The 20,786-nt window shown below is 39.0% G+C and overlaps 1 protein-coding gene across 1 annotated transcript in view; it reads left to right on the top strand.

The window, feature by feature from the left end:
* The window catches only part of KCNK17 (potassium two pore domain channel subfamily K member 17), a 38,537-nt gene that overhangs the window by 6,100 nt on the left and 11,651 nt on the right, over positions 1-20,786 (top strand). The window contains exon 2 of the mRNA XM_070740889.1: positions 8,110-8,221. Within this exon, the coding sequence (XP_070596990.1) occupies positions 8,110-8,221 (112 nt within the window). The remainder of the gene's footprint in view (positions 1-8,109; positions 8,222-20,786) is intronic.

Genomic DNA, 20,786 nt, shown 5'->3' with positions numbered 1-20,786 from the left:
GCTCTCTACATGGGGCTACCTTTGAAAAGTGTTTGGAAACTTCAGATCGTGCAGAATGCAGCTGCGAGAGCAGTCATGGGCTTACCTAGGTATGCCCATGTCTCACCATCACTCCGCAGTCTGCATTGGCTGCCGATCAATTTCCGGTCACAATTCAAAGTGTTGGTTATGACCTTTAAAGCCCGTCATGGCATCGGACCAGAATATCTCCGAGACCGCCTTCTGCTGCACGAATCCCAGCGACCGATTAGGTCCCACAGAGTGGGCCTTCTCCGGGTCCCGTCAACTAAACAATGCCGGTTGGCGGGTCCCAGGGGAAGAGCCTTCTCTGTGGCGGCACCGGCTCTCTGGAACCAACTCCCCCCGGAGATTAGAACTGCCCCTACTCTTCCTGCCTTCCGAAAACTCCTTAAGACCCACCTTTGTCGTCAGGCATGGGGAAACTAAACATCTCCCCTGGGCACGTTAATTTATACATGGTATGCTTGTGAGTGTGTTTGCTATTACATGGGGTTTTTCTTAAATCGTTAAATATTTTAATTAATTGCATTGTTGTGACTGTTTTACTTGTTGTGAGCCGCCCCGAGTCTTCGGAGAGGGGCGGCATACAAGTCCAACTAATAAATAATAAATAAATAAATACCATGTATAAATTCTATAAGCCTAGGGGGAAGGGAAAATTTCAATTCCTCCATGCCTGATGACAGAGGTGGGTTTTAAGGAGCTTGCGAAAGGCAAGGAGGGTGGGGGCAACTCTGATATCTGGAGGGAGTTGGTTCCAGAGAGTCGGGGCCACCACACAGAAGGCTCTTCCCCTGTCTCCAAAGGGCCTCCTGGTCCAGGACAGATGCAACTCTGCAACTGCAATTTTAAACAATTTTAAAATTGTTTTTAATATTTGTATCTCATGTATTACTTGTTGTGAACCGCTCCAAGTCTTCGGAGAGGTCGGCATACAAGTCTAATAAATAATAATAATAATAATAACAACAACAACAACAACAACAACAACTCTGCAATGAGTGATGTCTGGTTTTCAAATATTATTTATTTATTTGTTTGTTTGTTTATTTTGACTTCTATGCCGCCCAATCCCAAAGGACTCAGGGCGGCTTACATCAACAATATAAACAATATAAATAGATACAAAACGATAAAAAGAAGTCGAACATTATCTAAGGCTAAAACGTTGTTTAAAACTAAAGCCCGTGAAAAAAGTTATTATAAAAAGGACAGACACAATCATACACATGCACACCATTCATACAGTTGGTCATCAAAGATGTAAATTTATGCCCCCCATAAGTAAGAGATAAAAGTATCATATGAGAGTCAGTATTGGAGTATCCCTAGATATGAGAATCCCAAATGGATATTACTACTTGATCAGGACTAAATCCAAGGATGTCTTCTTGAGAAAAGAGCATACCACATCCTAAATAAAGATTAAGGAGATTGCTGCATCAAACTCATTGCATGGACCCAACCGTAGGGCATAGGGACTGGATCTAGGAAACAGGTCTCCAAGCTTATAGATTGGAGAATTCTGGCCTAAACATATTTTGGACCACAATTCTCCCCCTTCCCACAATCTGGCTGTACAGTTTGAAGACATCACATTTGCCTATTCTGCCCTTACTGTTACTTCTACTACTATTAACTAACTAAAGTTGTATGCCACTCTCTATGATTATATAATTAACTAAACCAGAAGCTTTTTTACCCTGGCTAATTGGATTGTGTGTGAACACAATCTATCATTTAAGTTTTAAAGCTGAGAAAACTTCCCTGGAAAAGATGATAGGATTGAGTGATTTTTCTATTTTGAAAACTATGGAATTATTGGTGAAAGGTATATAACTCTAGATTGTAGAGGCCAGCATTAAGATGAGGGTACATTGTTTAATTTTACATTGGATTATTTTATAGCGCTGCATAAAAGTTTAGTTTAGTTATTTGACTTGAAGCCATTTTCCCTGAATCATTGAACTGTGAAGTCAAATTGGATGCCTCTGGATTTATTTGATGTCTTTTTCTTCCAAATTGATCTGGAAAATTGAATCAATGTGATTTACTGAATCATCAAATCAAAAAGGCATAGATCCATGTGTCTCTTCTCCAATATTTTAAATCCTTTTTAATGTTGTTATACAGGCCATAGTGTCTGGGTTCCCATTAAACTATCAACAAATCATAATAGAACTTATTACACAATGTATGGTACTATGTATAGGCCAATACCTAACCCTCACTTTTTGTCAATGGCTCCAGTTTTATAATAATAATAATAATAACAATCATCATAATTATCATAATCATCATTATCATCATTATCATCATAATCATCATAATCATAATAATAATTTTTAGACTTGTATGCTGCCCGTCTCCGAAGACTCGGGGCAGCTCACAACAACAATAAAACAATACAAATACAAATCTAATAATTAAAAAAATTGTAACTAAAACCCATTACCTTAAAAACAATTGATACTACATAATTATAACCATACATAACTTTCAATGTCAGAGAGGGGGTTACACTAGTTACCCTGTGCCTGGCAACATAGATAGATCTTAAGGCTCTTGCAGAAGGCGAGGAGGACTGGGGCAGTTCGAATCTCCGGAGGGAGTTGTTTCCAGAGGGCCAGGGCCGCCACAGAGTAGGCTCTTCCCCTAGGCCCCGCCAGATGACATTGTCTGGTCGACGGGACCTGGAGAAGGCCAACTCTGTGGGACCTAATCGGCCGCTGGGATTTATGCAGCAGAAGGCGGTCTCATACGTATTCTGGTTCGAGGCCATGTAGGGTTTTGTAGATCATCACCAACACCTTAAATTGTGTCCGGAAACTAATCGGCAGGAAACTAAACTAATGCAGGCTGCAGAGTGTTGATGAAACATGGGCATATCTGGGAAGATCCATGACTGCTCACATGGCTGAATTCTGCACAATCTGGAGTTTCCTAACACTCTTCAGAGGTAGCCCCATATAGAGAGTGTTGCAGTAGTCGAACCTCGAGGTGATAAGGGCATTAGTGACTGTGAGCAGGGATTTGGGTAATATGAGAACAGGCATTAGAAGCTTGTCTTTCTTGTATTAATTCCAAATTATCTGGGTGTAAGATGCTGGAGAGAATGGGTTCTGATCTTTTTGTTTTCTTTTTAGTTTTTTATGGTCTCTTTTGAATAGTGTATAAAAGCCTTGAATAGACATAAAATCATATTTATACAGCATTCAAAAGAAATTTTCTTAGGGTTACTTTATGACTTTGAAGCTATTGTAAATACTTTATTAATAGGCTAAAGATATTTTCAGGTAACCTTGATCCTTGGATTTCTCAAGTTTATTATTAGCAGCGTGGACGAGATATTGAGATTTAATCTCTGTAATAAGCAATTAACATGTATGGCCTTTTCTCTGTGTTCTTAAACATAAATTTAAGATTAATATTTACCTTATATATTGGTACCAGTATTTTATGTTTTTATAAGGTTAAGAAATCAGAATCTCGCTTGGAAAAGGCAACTGCCATTTGCCTCCAAAACAGTAGCATGCCTGACTCACCCCATTCTCAATTGTAGGTGCTTTAAAAAAAAAACTTTGATTCAAATGTTATTAATAACAAGCATTATAGTCTCAGGAGGGGGGAAATCTTTCTTAGTCCAATGGGTTTATTCCTAGCCAAGTTTGTTTGGGATTTTATCCTTAGACAAGCTATCTTTGATCTTCTGTTTGTCTTCATACCGATGTAAATGAAAAGGAATTATGATTACACTGCATATGTTGGCTGGACTCCCTAAGTCTTGTATGTACAGCTTCTGTTCTCTATCTCATATTCGGTTGAATGTAACTAAAGTTCTATTATGCATCTTAGTATTCTTGATAAAGTGTAAGATTTGTTGCGGAAGGATTATTTATTTATTATTTATTTATCAAATTTAGACAGTGCTCCCTTCTCAGTATGTAAGTGACTGGGTGACTTACAGATATAAACAATAAGTTCTATTCCTGCCTTAGGTATGAAAGCCAGCTGGGTGCCTTTGGGTGAGTCCCTCAGTCTACTCTAACCCATCTCACGGACCTGTTTTAGGGAAAATAGGAGGAGGAAGAAGTATTGCGTGTGTTTGCCATCCTGAATTATTTATAAAAATAATGAGGGATATACAGTAAATATAAAACATAAAAACAGGGCTAAAATACTAATTTGGCAAAAGATGGTCACATACAGGAATGAAACAGTTCTAACTGAAGAAATTTTCTGAGTTATTAAATATTAAATAGCCAGATGTTCCAGAGTGCAAATCATCCATAGTAATCACTGCAGAGATTGGAAAAAGATAGAGGCATTCAATTGCAATATACTGTATTTTTGGTGTATAAGATGCACTGGAGTATAAGACGCACCTTAGTTTTGGGGAAGGAAAATATAAGAAAAAAATCTGCCTACCTTAATCTGGTCAGCACATTATTTTACCCTCTGCTTAGTGCTGGAAAAACATGTTTTGGAGGGAGTAGCAATGAAAAAGACTGAAAGCCAGGAAGATTGTTAGTGCCTCGTTAGGGCAGAAAAAAAGCTTCAAAAAGCTACATTCAGACTATAAGATGCACCCAAATTTTCAGCCTCTTTTAAAAGGGAAAAGGCTGTGTCTTATACTCCGAAAAATACAGTTTGTAAGACTAACCTGGAAAAATGGCATGTAAGGAATACATGAAAGTATTCATTTCAGGTTTCTATATACCTGATTGCTTTAGACCAGTGTTTTTCAACCAGTGTGCCGTGAGACATGGTCAGGTGTGCCATGAAGCTCAGAGAGAGAAAGAAAACAAGAGAAAGAAAGAGCAAGAGAGAAAGAAAACAAGAGATAAAGCAAGAAGGAGAGAGAGCAAGAAAGAAAGAAAGCAAGAGAGAGAGAAAGAAAGCAAGAGAGAGAGCAAGAAAGCAAGAAAGCAAGAGAGAGAGCAAGAGAGAAAGAAAGCAAGAGAGAGAGCAAGAGAGAAAGAAAGCAAGAGAGAGCAAGAGAGAAAGAAAGCAAGAGAGAGAAAGAAAGCAAGGGAGAAAGAGAACAAGAGAGAAAGAAAACAAGAGAAAGAAAGAGCAAGACAGAGAGAAAGAGCAAGAGAGAAAGAAAGCAAGAGAGAGAAAGAAAGCAAGGGAGAAAGAGAACAAGAGAGAAAGAAAACAAGAGAAAGAAAGAGCAAGACAGAGAGAAAGAGCAAGAGAGAAATAAAGCAAGAGAGAGAAAGAAAGCAAGGGAGAAAGAGAACAAGAGAGAAAGAAAACAAGAGAAAGAAAGAGCAAGACAGAGAGAAAGAAAGCAAGAGAGAAAGAGAACAAGAGAGAAAGAAAGCAAGAGAGAAAGAAAACAAGAGAGAAGAAAGAAAGCAAGAGAAAGAAAGAAAGAGCAAGAGAGAAAGAAAACATGAGAGAAAGCAAGCAAGAGAGGGAAAGAAAGCAAGAGAGAAAGAGAACAAGAGAGAAAGAAAGCAAGAGAGAGAGCAAGAAAGAAAGAAAGCAAGAGAGAGAGAGAGGGAGGGAAGGTGGGAGAGAAAGATATAGAGGGAGGTAGGGAGAGAGAAAGAGAGCAAAAAAGAGGAAAGAAGGAAGAGAGAAAAAAGAGGAAGGGAGAGAAAGAAAGAGGGAGAGAGAAATAGAGCGAAAGGGAAAAAGAGAGAGAATTTTTTTGTCCAAACTTTTTTTAGCGCGCCCCCCCCCCCCCAATGTGCCCCATGGTTTTGTAAATGTAAAAAATGTGCCACGGCTCAAAAAAGGTTGAAAATCACTGCTTTAGACATCTTCAAGTATATTTACAGTATGTTTGAAAGGTGGTGATAAATTGGTAGGTAGTTTAGAGATAATCTATTTTATCCTCTGCTTGCAGCAACTTTGACAGGTGACCATCCTGCCATTGTGAGATGATCTGTATCACTATTTCATTTAGCTCTCAAGTGCATCTCCTGGATGGAAACTAAACAGGAATGAAATACAATAAACCTAAAACTAAGGAGAAATTTTATTTTATTTTTTATTTTTTTTTATTTATTAGATTTGTATGCCACCCCTCTCTGGAGAATAAGACCAATTAATCAGTAGAACAACATACTTCCAGAACTTATGAATGCTCCAGCACTGGAAGATTTTAAGAAGAGATTGGACAATCATTTGTTGTGAAATGGAATCAGGTTTCCTGCCTGAATAGTGGGTTAGAATAGAAGCTCTCCAAGATCCCTTTCAACTCTGTTATTCTGTTATTCCTCTTTCAAATTGTTGCAACTTAGTTTTTTTCAAATTAGTCTCTTTGTTAGTCTGATCCATTTTTCATTGTGCCTTGATATAAAATCATATCGGAAATTCCTATTTGTATTATTCCTAAATATTGTCAGTATTATTGTAAAACTACTCAAACCCGTTCATATCTTTCATGTAGTTAGACTAATGTCTGTGGCAGTGATGGTGAACCTATGGCACAGGTACCACAGGGGGCACGCGGAACTATATCTGCTGGCACATGAACTGGTCCAGTGCCATGAAGGGCTTTAAAGGTCATATCCAACACTTTGAATTGTGACCGGAAATTGATCGGCAGCCAATGCAGACTGCGGAGTGATGGTGAAACATGGGCATACCTAGGTAAGCCCATGACTGCTCTCACAGCTGCATTCTGCACGATCTGAAGTTTCCGAACACTTTTCAAAGGTAGCCCTAATTAGAGAGCATTACAGTAGTCGAATCTCGAGGTGATGAGGGCATGAGTGACTGTAAGCAATGAGTCCCGGTCCAAATAGGGCCGCAACTGGTGCACCAGGCGAACCTGGGCAAACGCCCCCCTCGCCACAGCTGAAAGATGGTTCTCTAATGTGAGCTGTGGATCGAGGAGGATGCCCAAGTTGCGGACCCTCTCTGAGGGGGTCAATAATTCCACCCCCAGGGTAATGGATGGACAGATGGAATTGTCCTTGGGAGGCAAAACCCACAGCCACTCCGTCTTATCCGGGTTGAGTTTGAGTCTGTTGGCACCCATCCAGGCCCCAACAGCCTCCAGACACCGGCACATCACTTCCACTGCTTCGTTTCCTGTATTTTTATCTTAGGATGGATATATGTTTGTCCCAGGCATGTTTAAATTCAGTTACTGTGGATTTACCAACCAGTTAACATGTTTGCATTATGCCAGCTCTGTCCCAGTCACCACGGAGTCCCAACAGGGAATTAATGGAACTGGGTTTTAAAATTATATTTATATTTCAATGGAGTTTAAGAGAGTCTAGTGTAGTAGTTTCTTACTTTACTTCATTTTTATCCCTATAACAACCCTTGGAGTTAAATGTAGGTGATGGGTCTAAGCTCTTTGTCTTTTTGTGTTACTAAAAGATAGTGAAACAAGAAAAAGAAGTCTTATTTTTAGATGTCCTAATACATCTTTGTAAAATAACCTTTCTTTATCAGTCATGTTTTTATCTTTATAGAGAACATAAATGCTGCATTTAAAACTTAGGTGGCATGGGGGCTCCATTTCTTTGGAAGAAAATATCTGGTTGCTACCAGTCCATTCATTAATTAAGATCATAGAAGATATCCTTTTCTAAAGATTTTTTCGAAGGAAAAGACCATTCTGGTTGGGCCCTCATTTCTTAATCTGCTAATTAAGGGGTTTCCCCTTATCAGCACATTGTAATTGCTCTGATATCAGTAGTTCATTCTTTGTTTTTGTCTTTTATTTCCTGTTTATGCTGCTTTCAGATCTGTTCCTCTGAGGGATGGGCAATAAGGAATACTTTAAAATAAAGCACATTCTCTTAAGGGTTAGTTGTCCTTCAAAGTTAGAATTTCACGTATATTCATTGTTACAAAATTATATAGTAGGGATTCTACTAAATCTTTAAAGGAGGATTGGGACAAGATATTAAATTCCTGTCAAGCCAGCTAAACATAGAAGATGAATTAATTTACAAAGGAAACTTTGTTTTGATTCATGCCTTGATTCAGATTGAAGTTTGTGTTCAGTGGAACTTATTCCAGGAAAGTGTGGATAGAAATGCAATTTTGGATTATCTTGTGGACAGAAATCCTCATCCATGATTTCTCTTTTTTAATTTTTTTTTTTCACAGACTATCATCCAAGCCTACAAGAGTGGACTTTATCTTAAAGGAAATACAAGTATGGGCAGATGGGACTTCGTTGGCTCCTTCTTTTTCTCTGTTTCTACAGTAACAACCATCGGTAGGAATCATGGCGAAAATGATGTGAAATCATTATAGCACAAAACTAAGCCCTGTAGCAGAGAGAAGTACAACTGAAGAAGAAAAGTTGGAGTGTGTCTTAGAATATTCCTGTAGTTTTTCTCCTGCTGCTTTGTTTTGCATTTGATGGAAAATTTAGCAAAATGAATGATAATTCACAAATCCACAAATAATCTCTGCTCTGAAAGAAGCAGTTGTGACTCTAAACACATCTTTGCTTTAAGCTGCACATTTTAGCCATGTTCACAGCATAAGTAGAGTGCTCCACATAGTACCAGCAAGGAGCAGTAAAGATTTCACTCAAAACAAATGCCAGTTATAGATATCTTTCACAGGATTACAACCCCAGTAATTAGCAACATGCACCGAATCATACCAAAAGCTGTTTGGATCCAGTTCTGTTTTGTAATAATCTTTAAAGAAAGTAACTTGCTAAAGGATCTTGGACATAAGAGTTTATGATCCAAGCCTATAGGGAGTGACCTAGATCAGAGGTCATCAACCCTCAGACCAAGGACTGACCCACAATAGTTATTTATTTATTTATTTTATTTATTCGAATTCTATGCCGCCCAATCCCGAAAGACTCAGGGCAACTTACAACAATAATAAAAATACAGTATAAAAACAGAAGTTGAACATTATCTAAAAGTAAACATTATCTAAAACTAAAACCCCATTAAAAAGTTATTTTAAAAGGCAGTTATGCATGTGCAGACCATTCATAGAGTTGGCCATCAAGGATATAAATTTATGGCTCCCAGGCCTGCCGGCAAAGCCAGGTCTTTGTGGCCTTATGAAAGGCCAGCAGAGTGGGAGCAGTATGGACATGGGGCGGAAGTTGGTTCCATGGAACCTGGGCAGCCACAGAGAAGGCCCTCCCCCATGGTCCTGTGAACCTGCATTGCTTAGTCGACAGGACCCGGAGGAGGCCAACTCTGTGAGCTCTTATTGGTCTCTGGGAGGTATGCCTAGATAGAACAAAATGTGCTGCTCCCACTCAGATCCTTGATTGTGGTTGTTTGATCTTTACTCATAGCCTTGGACTTCTTTAGAACCCATGGGGTAAAATGTTTGTTTCATAAATTTAAAAGGCAACTCTGTTTATAACCATGTCTGTGCTTTCATGTCTGGGTTTTCAAATATTACCTTGGGCACTCTTGTCTCCTTTAAATAGATGAATAGCCTGAACATGGGCTAAAGGGGACAAACTGTTCACCAAAGGCATGGCTTAGGGCAGTGTTTCCCAACCTTGGCAACTTGAAGATATTTGGAATTCAACTCCCAGAATTCCCCAGCCAGCAAATGCTGGCTGGGGAATTCTGGGAGTTGAAGTCCAGATATCTTCAAGTTGCCAAGGTTGGGAAACACTGGCTTAGGGTGGTAAGGCATTCCTATCTTTGTGTCATATTACTCTGCCCTTTTTACCTTTCGGATGTAAATACAGGCACACACACACATACATACAGTTTCTCTGATTATGAACAGCACAAGTCATGTACATCAGGCTACAGGTAATCTGATATACACGGGGGTATATATTTTTGCCTCACTCTGCTGCTTGCTCTTTTTGTGCTGTTTGGTGTTTGTTTCCTATTTGAAATCCAGGCATGTAGACACAATAAAGAGAAAAAGAGTGAATAGGAATCAATCTGTAGACCTTACCCCTCTCTCCTTCCTATATCGTAAAATGAAAAACAGGTCTGCACCTAGACTTGCCTGTGTTCTCATGGTAATGTCTATGCCTATCTACAAAGATCTATTTTAAGATGTGTGAATTGAGCGTCAAAGGCATATTGTGTAGCAGGTTTTAAATGGAAAAAAATCAGCAACATGCATAGCATTTTAATTTTAGGCTGTGAACTAAATGATTCACAAGATGGCAGTGTTATCTTACTCTGCAGCTGCCTTCTGCTTAAATAGGCACTTAATGATTAATCATCATTTAAGCAGCACATTTGTCTCAAATAAGACATATCATGGGCCATATTCCATGCTTCTCCAAACTAATGCTTTTTCCATGCACAATTGCATAGGATATATGCACAAAACATCCCCCCCCCCCAGAAAACCTGTCGGGGTATATAAACTAAAAGCTGCAATAGAACAGCTATTCCAGTGTTTTAAAAATCTATCAACTCCCAATTAAGCACATAAATCCTTAAAGAGGTTAGCAGCAATCAGTTTTTCAAGCATTTCAAGGGAGATTTTAAATAAAGACATTTGGAAAATGAGAAGATGTAATTGTAGCCAGTTCATTTCTGAGAGAGGAGCTGTGGCTTCTGGAGTCCTCTGAAAAATTAGCATCCAATTAAAGATTTTTTACTGTAAGAGAAAATTAGGAATTATTAATGCATGGGGATTCAACAGCTTAAATTAATGAATTTAATTAATAAATTGCATTTAGCTTTGATTGTATCCTTGTTGATTCCATTGCCCTGGTCCCATCCACTTATTGGAGTAACACATCATAGTTAAAATTCTGTGCTTGGCCCTACATAAGATTATAGATTTTATAGCTTCTCAACTTGGGGGCTGAAGCAATGCCTAGTTTCTAGTACTAACAGCCCCTTCCCTGAAGTACAACCCAAATTGAAATAAAGGAGAAAGAGATTAGAAAGCTGCTAAGCCGTTTCCATATTCATACTTTCAGGGAACAGCTAAAATCATATCAACTGTGCCTAACCTTGATTTCAGATTGGTAAAGATTGGATGCAGAACTACTACTTATGACCATAATTTTGTCTGTAACTACAATAAATTGGGATGCCTGAGAAGCAGTGGATCATGTGACTGACCTGATTTTTCCAAAACTTTTTTTTTTAGGCAGTTGTTAAGTGAACATAGCAGTCTTAAAGTCAATCTTGCAGTTATCATGGAAACCCATTGTTTGCTATGGGTATTTTTTACCAGAGACAAGAAGTAAATTGGGAATGCCAAATTCAAGGCCCGGGGGCGAGATTCAGCCTATGGGGTACTTAGATGTGACCCATGGGGCTGTCCTGGAAACAACGGAGGAGCGACCTGTGATGCTTCTGACAGTGAAAATGGACTCCCAGGCTTTGTTTTCAGCTACCACAGCCTACTGCAACCCCCTGCCAGCAAAAATGGAGCTCCATTTTCGCTGGCAGAGGGTTGTAGGAGACTATGCCCCCGAAAACAGAGTTTGGGAGCCTATTTTCACTGGTGGAGCATTCAGGCCATCACAGGCATCCCTGACAGGAATGACATTGAGCTGGACATGCCCACCTTGACCACCCATCACCCCCAACCCTCAGAGGCCAAACACAACCATGATGCAGCCCTCAGGGAAATCAAGTTAGTCACCCCTGAAGTAAACGTGGATTTTCAACAATAATGTGAATTGTAGTCATGTGAATATGGGACATTGTAAATAGCTGTTAAGTGTGGGCTGGTGTTGCACTGAGATATACATATAAAGTCTTCAGAAAAGCCAAACAATTCCCTGATCATAAAAACTGTGGGCGCCCTGTCAAGTACAGGGAGTATAAAATAAGAGAGGGCAAAGATATCCCCCCCAAAAAAACCTACTACTAAAGCTTACAACTGAGAATTGCAGTTAGCTTATGGTTTTCAGATTTCGCAGTCAGATTAAAATGTTTACTTGTCTGGGTCAGACTTGCTGGCTTCCCTGAAGTTTGAGGCATCAAGAAAGCCCATTAAAGTTCCTGCAAACGTAGATTCTCTCAACTATGTATCTTATACTCCACAGGATCCCTTGAAACCAGGGCTAGAGGAATAAATTTGAAAAAAGCAAAATTGGACAAAATAATAACAGCAACAGAGGACAATTTGATGAAGAAATTTTATATCTATTTTTTAATCTGTTGAATTAAAATTTGAGCAAGTTAAAGATACAATGGTAAAATGGATGAGACATATAGGACATACAATCAATATGAATATGTAGCAGCAACTATGGGAAAGGAATTATAAGATGACAATGGCTACAAATTTTAAAGAAAATATGTAGAAGATGTTTTATAGGTGGCATATGTCTCCAGGGAGAATAGCAAAAAAATTTAAGAATGAATCAATGAAATTTTGGAAATGTAATAATATACCTGGCTCTTTTCATCATATTTGTCAAAGGTTGAACATCTCTATCCCTTCTTTTTTGTGACATTAACAAAATTGGAGAGAAACATTAAACAGAAGAAAAATGCCTGACTCTTCCAGGTTGTTTCATCAAAGTTTTAGTAAAAAATCCATTTGAGAACATGCACTTAAAAGAAAGATTGGATCGTAATTTGTATAAAGCGATGTTTTACATTTGGGTCTGATGCAATGATTATCACTTTGAAGACACTAGATGGCAGCACAGGATCAATGGGAATGCTTAGTATTTAGTCATTAGTGTTCCAGGAATCAAATCTATAATCATACATGGTCTTTCCAATATCTGCTGATTTTGAACAGTTGAGATTAGTGGGGTAAAACCAGTGATGGGCTCCGGGTACGGTCAGGTACGCAGAACCGGTAGTAAAATTTTGGTCAGGTGTGCAGTACCAGTAGAAATATTTTGATTTTCGTTTTTCCTTTTTTCCCCTTCTAGGCTCTGGGTATGTTTTTCCTATTGCAGTAAATGAGGTTGAATGTGTATAATTTTAGAAGAGCTGTGCATGTGTGTGTGTTTACATACACATACAGTTTATAAAGTAGATAATGTATATTTTTGTGTGCCTATGTGTAATATGCATGTACACACATGGCATATATACATAGAATTAAATAGTATATTTTGGGTGTTCAGTAAAAAGTAAATAGATAAGGAAATTGTATCTCTTTTAGGCGAGGAGAGGCCAGGCGCCCTAACCCTAACCCAAACCCTTGACGTGAGTGATGGCCACCTTTAAGCCAGTCACATGACCTTTAAGCCACCCCCGGTCACAGGATCATCAAGCCATTCCCACCTGGTCACATGGCTGGCAAGCAACACCCACAAAATAAGCCATGCCCATGTGGTAGTAAACATTTTTGCAGCCCTTCACTGGCTAAAACCATTATATTAATCCTACCGATTGCATCTCTAAAATAAGATTGAAGTTTAGTTGAAAATCTGTAGAGATTCTCAGTCATACAGATCATGGTTGTCCCAAAGGTACTTTTTCAGACAACTGGACATTCTTGTTTTTTAATTTGAAGACATTTTGTTTCTCATCCAAGAATCTTCTTCATCTCTGACAGGATAGTGGGGAATGGAATTATTTATATTCTGGTCATTTGCATCCTTTTAGACGGTCATTGAAACACTTGGAAGTTTATCTCGATGGTGGTAACCATTGAGAACTGACCATAAATGATATGCATGGGTTTAACGGTTGTATTTAAATTGTTTTCAAACTCTTTTTAGAGGTTTTAGTATTATTTGGATGTTTTATATTTTTGATTGTGAGCTGCCTAGAGTCTCTAGAAAGTTGAGCGGCATAAAAAATTGAAAGAATATTTGCCCAAAGGCCAAAAAATATTGGACTAAAATGAAAAGTCTTTTAGAGCAAATAACAAATTTACAAATTCCATTAAAACCAGAGCTATATGTGCTCGGAATTATCAGGCAAAGGAGGACAGATATCTAATAATACACATGATTACTGCCGCTAGAATCACATTTGCGCAAAACTGGAAACTAAGTAATATTCCATCAATCTTAAATATAATAAATAAAATCTATGAAATTGCTGAAATGGATAAATTGACAATGGAAATTCAACAAAAAGAAAATACAGAATTCTACCAGACGTGGGAAAGATGGTATAATTGGGTTGACCAAAAAAACTATTTAAAACTTTAAATAATCACATTACAATCAAATATGTTATTTACTAGCCATCTTGTTACTCTTTTTTGTTCCTTTACTATAAAATACTGGATATAAGTGTGAGCTATACACAGCCAAGACTCATGTAAATATATAAATATAGAAAACAATAGTGAAAGCTGTACAAACAAGGCCAACTTGCAGGTTGACAAATATGTTTGTTTGTTTTGTTTTGTTTTGTTTCTTCTTTTTTCTTTATTTTCTTTCTTTTTTCTGTATTGTATTTGTCTTGTCTTTTTTTTAGTGTAAATAATTAATAAAGACTATTTTTTTAAAAAAATTGAACGAATAGAATAAAATAGAATAGAGTAGAATAGAGTAGAATAGAATAGAATTTTATTGGCCAAGTGTGATTGAACACACAAGGAATTTCTCTTGGTGCATATGCTCTCAGCGTACATAAAAGAAAAAGACACATTTGTCAAGAATCATGTGGTGCAACACTTAATGATTGTCATAGGGGTCAAATAAGCAATGAAGAAACAATCAATATTAATAAAAATCTTAGGATACAAGCAACAAGTTACAATCATACAATCCTAAGTGGGATGAAAACGAATAGAATAGAATGGAATGGAATGGAATAGAATGGAATGGAATCTGTATCCTCAGGGTCACCTGAGTACTGCTCCTGGTTCCTGTAGCCTGCAATTTTTCTCTGGAAATCCATTCTTACTCCCACATCGTTCAAAAGCTGAATTTACTTCTTTCAAAGTTTAGTTGTTTGTGTATGTAGAAAATGTGTAAACGTTCTTCTGATGCAGCCTACAGGGCTATCAAATCTAGCCATGCCTTTGCTGGTTCCTAGAACATTCTGGGAAACTTTGTGCAAATGGCATCAACCATCACTCTCAGTTTTCCACCAGTCTTTGGTCCTGAGGCATAAAGCTTATACTGCTGATTACCATTGATATAATTATTCTCCAGTTCAAATTTTAGATTCAGGGAGGAAATTCTTTTTAATTTTGGAGTGCAATGTAACTTAACTCTTGTTAATAAACAATATTTAGGATTTTCAGTGTCATTCTAATCTCTTGTTTGAAAGAAAATGAAATTTGTGATTGACAGGTCATTTTATTATAACTTCCAATGACACTTCAATTACAATTTTGATTTTCTTTCAAACAAGAGATTAGAAAGATAGAGTTGGAAGGGACCTTCAAGGTCCTTCTACCCCAGCCCCCTATTCAAGCAGGAGATCCTATACTATTTCAGACAAATGGCTGTCCAATCTTTTTCTTAAAAACTCCCAGTATTGGAGCATCTATAACAGGAGTGGGCAATTAATTTTGCCATGGGGCTGCATGAGAAATTGGGATGGTTTTAGAGGGCCGGACTAATATAATTAACTCAGTTCTACCCAATACTCTAAAGACCCAGACCCTGGCCTGACCTAAACACTCAGACCCACTCTATAGACCCCTAATTGTTTGCTTTACGGCAACACGGTGCACCACAGTCACTGCGCTGGAGTTTTTGTGTAGTTTCTGTGCTTGGTCATTCTTGGTAGGAGGTCGGGGTCCACTCCAGTGCGAGGATGCATCTGCCAGGACTCCTCCGGTTTTTGCTTTCCTCATGATTCATCAGGAAAGCAGGAACCGGAGGAGTCCCAGCAGATGCAGTGAGCTCTTTCATCCTCGCACTGGAGTGGACCCCGACCTCCACATACTGGTCACAGATAGCAGGCGGCCCCGTCACAGACAGCGGGTGGGCCGGATGCGGCCCACGGGCCGTCCCTTGCCCAGGTCTGATCTATAACTTCTGGAGGCAAGAAGTTCTACTGACTAATTGTTCTGTCAGGAAATTTCTCCTCAGGTCTAGATTGATTTTCTTCTTGATTAATTTCAGTCCGTTGCTTCTTCTTCTTTGGGTGTTTAAGAGAATAGGCTGATTATATCGGTCTGAGCTACGGGATCCTCTATGTACCTTCTTTTTACATCCTTAGGCTGCTTTCGAAACTTCTTTTCTAAGTACACCATATCCTTTCCCCACATAATCCAATTTTAGAACAGCTTCTATTTGTGCATTGTGGATTGATGTCATAATTGTGCTTTTAGTACAGAGCTTGCTATTTTCACCCCTTGTGCTAACAAAAGTACATGCCAATATAAACGAAACTGATCAAAGAAAATCATACTTGTGGTATAGTAGTACAGGCCTTCTGAATTTCACCCTTCTAGAGAGCTTCGTTTAAAATACTTTCAGGATGTTTAAAATGGAACTAAATGTTATTGGGCCACAGGTGGAAATTGATAGTAAAATAATCTTGTTCAGATTTTACAAAATCTTGTATTGTTACTTCACAATACAAGTAAATCTAGCAACTTGGATGAAGCTAGGCTATAACCCAGCTCAGCTTTTCCCCTTCCACATGGAATTTGTGGTATAGAGAAGAATTCAATCATGAAAATTAGTATTCTAAAGTATGGCATCTATAGGATTCTTTTCTATGATCAAAGAAGTCTTCTTTCCAGGGAAAGCAAGTAGGATGCTTGGCTGCATAGCTAGAGGTACAACAAGCAGGAAGAGGGAGATTATGATCGCGCTATATGGAGTGCTGGTGAGACCACATTTGGAATACTGTGTTCAGTTCTGGAGACCTCACCTACAAAAAGATATTGACAAAATTGAATGGGTCCAAAGACGGGCTACAAGAATGGTGGAAGGTCTTAGGCATAAAACGTATCAGGAAAGACTTAATGAATTCAATCTGTATAGTCTGGAGGACAGAAGGAAAAGGGGGGACATGATCGAAACATTTAAATATGTTAAAGGGTTAAATAAGGTCCAGGAGGGAAGTGTTTTTAATAGGAAAGTGAACACAAGAACAAGGGGACACAATCTGAAGTTAGTTGGGGGAAAGATCAAAAGCAACAGGAGAAAATATTATTTTACTGAAAGAGTAGTAGATCCTTGGAACAAACTTCCAGAAGGCATGGTAGATAAATCCACAGTAACTGAATTTAAACATGCCTGGGATAAACATATATCCATCCTAAGATAAAATACAGAAAATAGTATAAGGGCAGACTAGATGGACCATGAGGTCTTTTTCTGCCGTCAGACTTCTATGTTTCTGTAATTCTTCTTTTTCCTATCATTCAAAATAGTTTGTTTTCTCTTGCCTCTTCTTTTGATCTCACTATTATATAAAATAATCTCTAATGAAAGCTTTATTTTCATCCCAAACTATTCTCAAATCAGTACTTACAACAAACCATTATTTTAATTTATTTTTTAATTTTCTACTATTGTTTCTTTCTGTAGCAATATTTCTATTTTTCTAAAAGACACTCATCCCTTTCAAGAATAGACCTGATTTAAAAAAATATTTGGCTACTATGGATTCTAAAGTAGAAATGCTGCTCAATTTTTCTTTTGAAACAAATTTATGTGAGTTTGGTTAATAAAAGGAAATCTTTTTAAAATGGAGGCCCTTCCATAAATTTATGAACAGCTGGCAAATACTGCCTTACCAATTCATAAGTGCTTGCTCCTGTTGTAACAATTTTCAGAACTGACAAGAATAAATAGCATGCCATTAAGCCAGATGGTTTAGATTGTCAGTAATAATTAGGATTATATTGAATATTGTGGTTTGGGGGCCATTGCTTTACCTTCAGTCTCTGTCCTAAATGCATTACTTATAACTTGTCATTTATAATAGAGACCTTAGAAAAAAAAATTCCTGGTAGTTGAGGGCAAACTACACAATGATTTTCTGTAGGCTACATCTTTCAAGTTTAATATGGGCCATTCTTTGTCAAGTGGACCAGGTGTTTACTTGACTGATTTTTGTAGTCTTATTTGAAAAGAAACCATCACAAAAACAACATATATGATAGAAAAAAGTGCAAAAATATATGATAGAAAAAAGTGCAGAAACAGAACTCCTCACCTTCAATCATCTTCATTTTTATATCATTAGAAGGAGCACATTTTTTCTATCATATACAGTGATCCCTCGATTATCACGAGGGTTCCGTTCCAAGACCCCTCGCAATAATCGATTTTTCACGATGTAGGGTTGCGGAAGTAAAAACACCATCTGCGCATGTGCACCCTTTTTTCATGGCCGCGCATGCGCAGATGGTGGAGTTTGCATGGGCGGCGGGGAAGACCCAGGGAAGGTTCCTTCGGCCACCCAGCAGCTGATCTGCTCGGCAGCGCAGTAGCAGCGAGCAAACGAAGATCGGGGTTTCCCCTTTGCGTGGGCGGCGGGGAAATCCCGATCTTCGTCTGCTCACTGCTGCTGCGGCCGCCCAGCAGATCAGCTGCTGGGCGGCCGAAGGAACCTTCCCTGGGTCTTCCTCGCTGATGCCCCCGCTCGCCCGCCCGCCGCCCACCCGCCGCCCGCCAGCAAGAGGGGGAGAGATAGAGAAAGAGAGAGAAGGAAAGAAAGAGATGAGAGAGGGAGGAAGAGAGTGTGAGAGAGGAAGAAGCAAGATAGAGAAAGAGAGAGAGAAAGAAAGATGAGAAAGGAAGGAAGAGAGTGACGTCATCGGGTGGGAAAAATCGCGATATAGCGTTTCGCGAAGAACGAGATCGCGAAAATCGAGGGATCACCGTATGTTGTTCTATCACATATTTTTGTGATGGTTTCTTTTCAAATAAGGCTTCAATTTCACCTGGTCCACATGAGAAAGAATGACCCATATCAGTTTTATACCAGAGTATGTAAAATGTATTTATTTATTTATTTATTATTAAACCTCTCTGCCACACATCTCACCAAGGTGACTCAAAAAGTGGCACAGTCATATAATTAAGATACCATATAAACTGTTAAAAGAAATAAGAATCTTACATTTAAAATCAGCTAAAATTTCAATTAACCAAGATGAAGGGGAAGGGAGCAAAGTGCACATGGAGAAGATGTAAGGCCTGGCTAATCCATTAACTACCTCCAAGATGCCATTCCCCAATTGGGGGCCCAAATCAGCTGGTAGAGCCAGGTCTTCAAATTCTTTTGGAAGGCCAGATGGATGGGTGGTCTTTACATTTACATTTCAGCATAATTGTAGGAAACCAGCTTGAAGAAGACTAGAAACTCAGTGGTGACTGATTTGAGTGACATTTTTACTAATAGAAGTTGTATTCCCATGTAACACTAAACTATGATTTAGTATTGTTGTGAGTAGTCCACAACTGGGTCAGTTAGTCACAGATTCTGAGGAGGATGAACTGGGCCTGTCTTGGTATCCTAGGCCAGTGTTCTTGAGAACCGAGTCAGGTAGTGAGAGTGAGGTAGAGTTGAAACCTGAGGAACTGTGGAAACCTCAATGATAGTAATGTCTGAGTCAGAGGAGGAGGGGGACATGGGAGAGGAGCCCCTATTAGATGCCCGGGTCAGTAGTTCATGAAGCAGACAGGAATATCTTTATGGGGAAAAATTCAGAAAGTGAAAGGAAGTCTAGACAGTTACTGTATATCTCTAGGAAACAGTTGACCACACCCAGACAGGATATAAAGGAGGATTTCTAGGTAATGGGGTGTGGTGTTTCAACATTCGTAATGGTGGCAATCTTAGATTTGGGGTTCCAGAAATGCCACACTGGCAACCTGCTATTATTCTTCTAAATTCATTGAGTAGAGATGCAGCTGTGTGAGAAAAACCTAGAGAATTGTGAGTGTGTGTATGTGTAGCTGAATAACTCTTATCTTACCGAGGAATGTGATAATTAGCTTTGACTCTTGGCGGCTGCCCAGATGTTTATCTCTTATCCAATTTAACATGGAAAGCTGCCAAAATGGACTGCTTGTATAAATCCTGTTTGTTATATAAAAGTGTGTTATTTGAAATCTCAGCATGTGGATTCTCCCTTTGTTCCGATCCAAATAGGCCAGAGCAGAACAAGTATCAGTGAATGATGTGAATAAAGATCAGTGAATCTTGCCTATGTGAATCCTCTCATGCTAGGATCAGGTTCAGAGACACAAATTCCATCGATAATTGTAATAGATGTTCCTTAGGAATAGAATAACAGACTTGGAAGGGATCTTGGAGGTCCTTCTAGTCCAACCTCCTCTTTGAGCAGGAGACCCTATAACAGTGATGGTGAACCTATGGCACGGGTGCCACAGGTGGCACGCAAGCCATTGTCCTAGCTCAGCCCCAGCACGCATGTGCGCACCAACCAGCTGATTTTCAGCTCACATGGAGGCTCTGAGAGGGCATTTTTGGCTTCTGGAGGGCCTCCGGGAGAGGGTGTTTTTGCCCTTCCCAGGCTCCAGGGAAGCTTCTGGAACCTGGGAAGAGTGAAAAACAGGCCTACCAGGCCCACGGGCTGTTTCTGGCCTCCAGAAGGCCTCCTGGGGGCAGGGGAGGCAATTTTCTCCCTCATCAGACCTTGAATTATGGATGTAGGCAGTCGCGCAGGCGCAATAGTGTGTGCACACAAGCTTTCAGCACCCGAGCAAAAAAAGGTTAGCCATCAAGGCCGTATACAATTTTAGATAAATGATTGTCCAATCTCCTTTGAAAGCCTCCAGTGATGGAGCACTCACTCCATATGAATGCAAGTCATTCCACTAGTTAATTGTTCTCACTCTCAAGAAAGTTCTAGATTGTTCTCTCCTTGATTAGTTTCCATCCATTGCTGCTTTTCTTGCCTGCAAGTGCTTTTGAGAATAGATTGGTGGGTTGATTGATTTTATAGAAACATAGAAACATAGAAGACTGATGGCAGAAAAAGACCTCATGGTC

Source organism: Erythrolamprus reginae, chromosome 1 (genome assembly GCF_031021105.1).
Source record: "Erythrolamprus reginae isolate rEryReg1 chromosome 1, rEryReg1.hap1, whole genome shotgun sequence".
Taxonomy (NCBI): domain Eukaryota; kingdom Metazoa; phylum Chordata; class Lepidosauria; order Squamata; family Dipsadidae; genus Erythrolamprus; species Erythrolamprus reginae.
The sequence above is the reverse complement of the archived record's forward strand: the minus strand, read 5'-3'. Positions and strand labels throughout refer to the sequence as shown.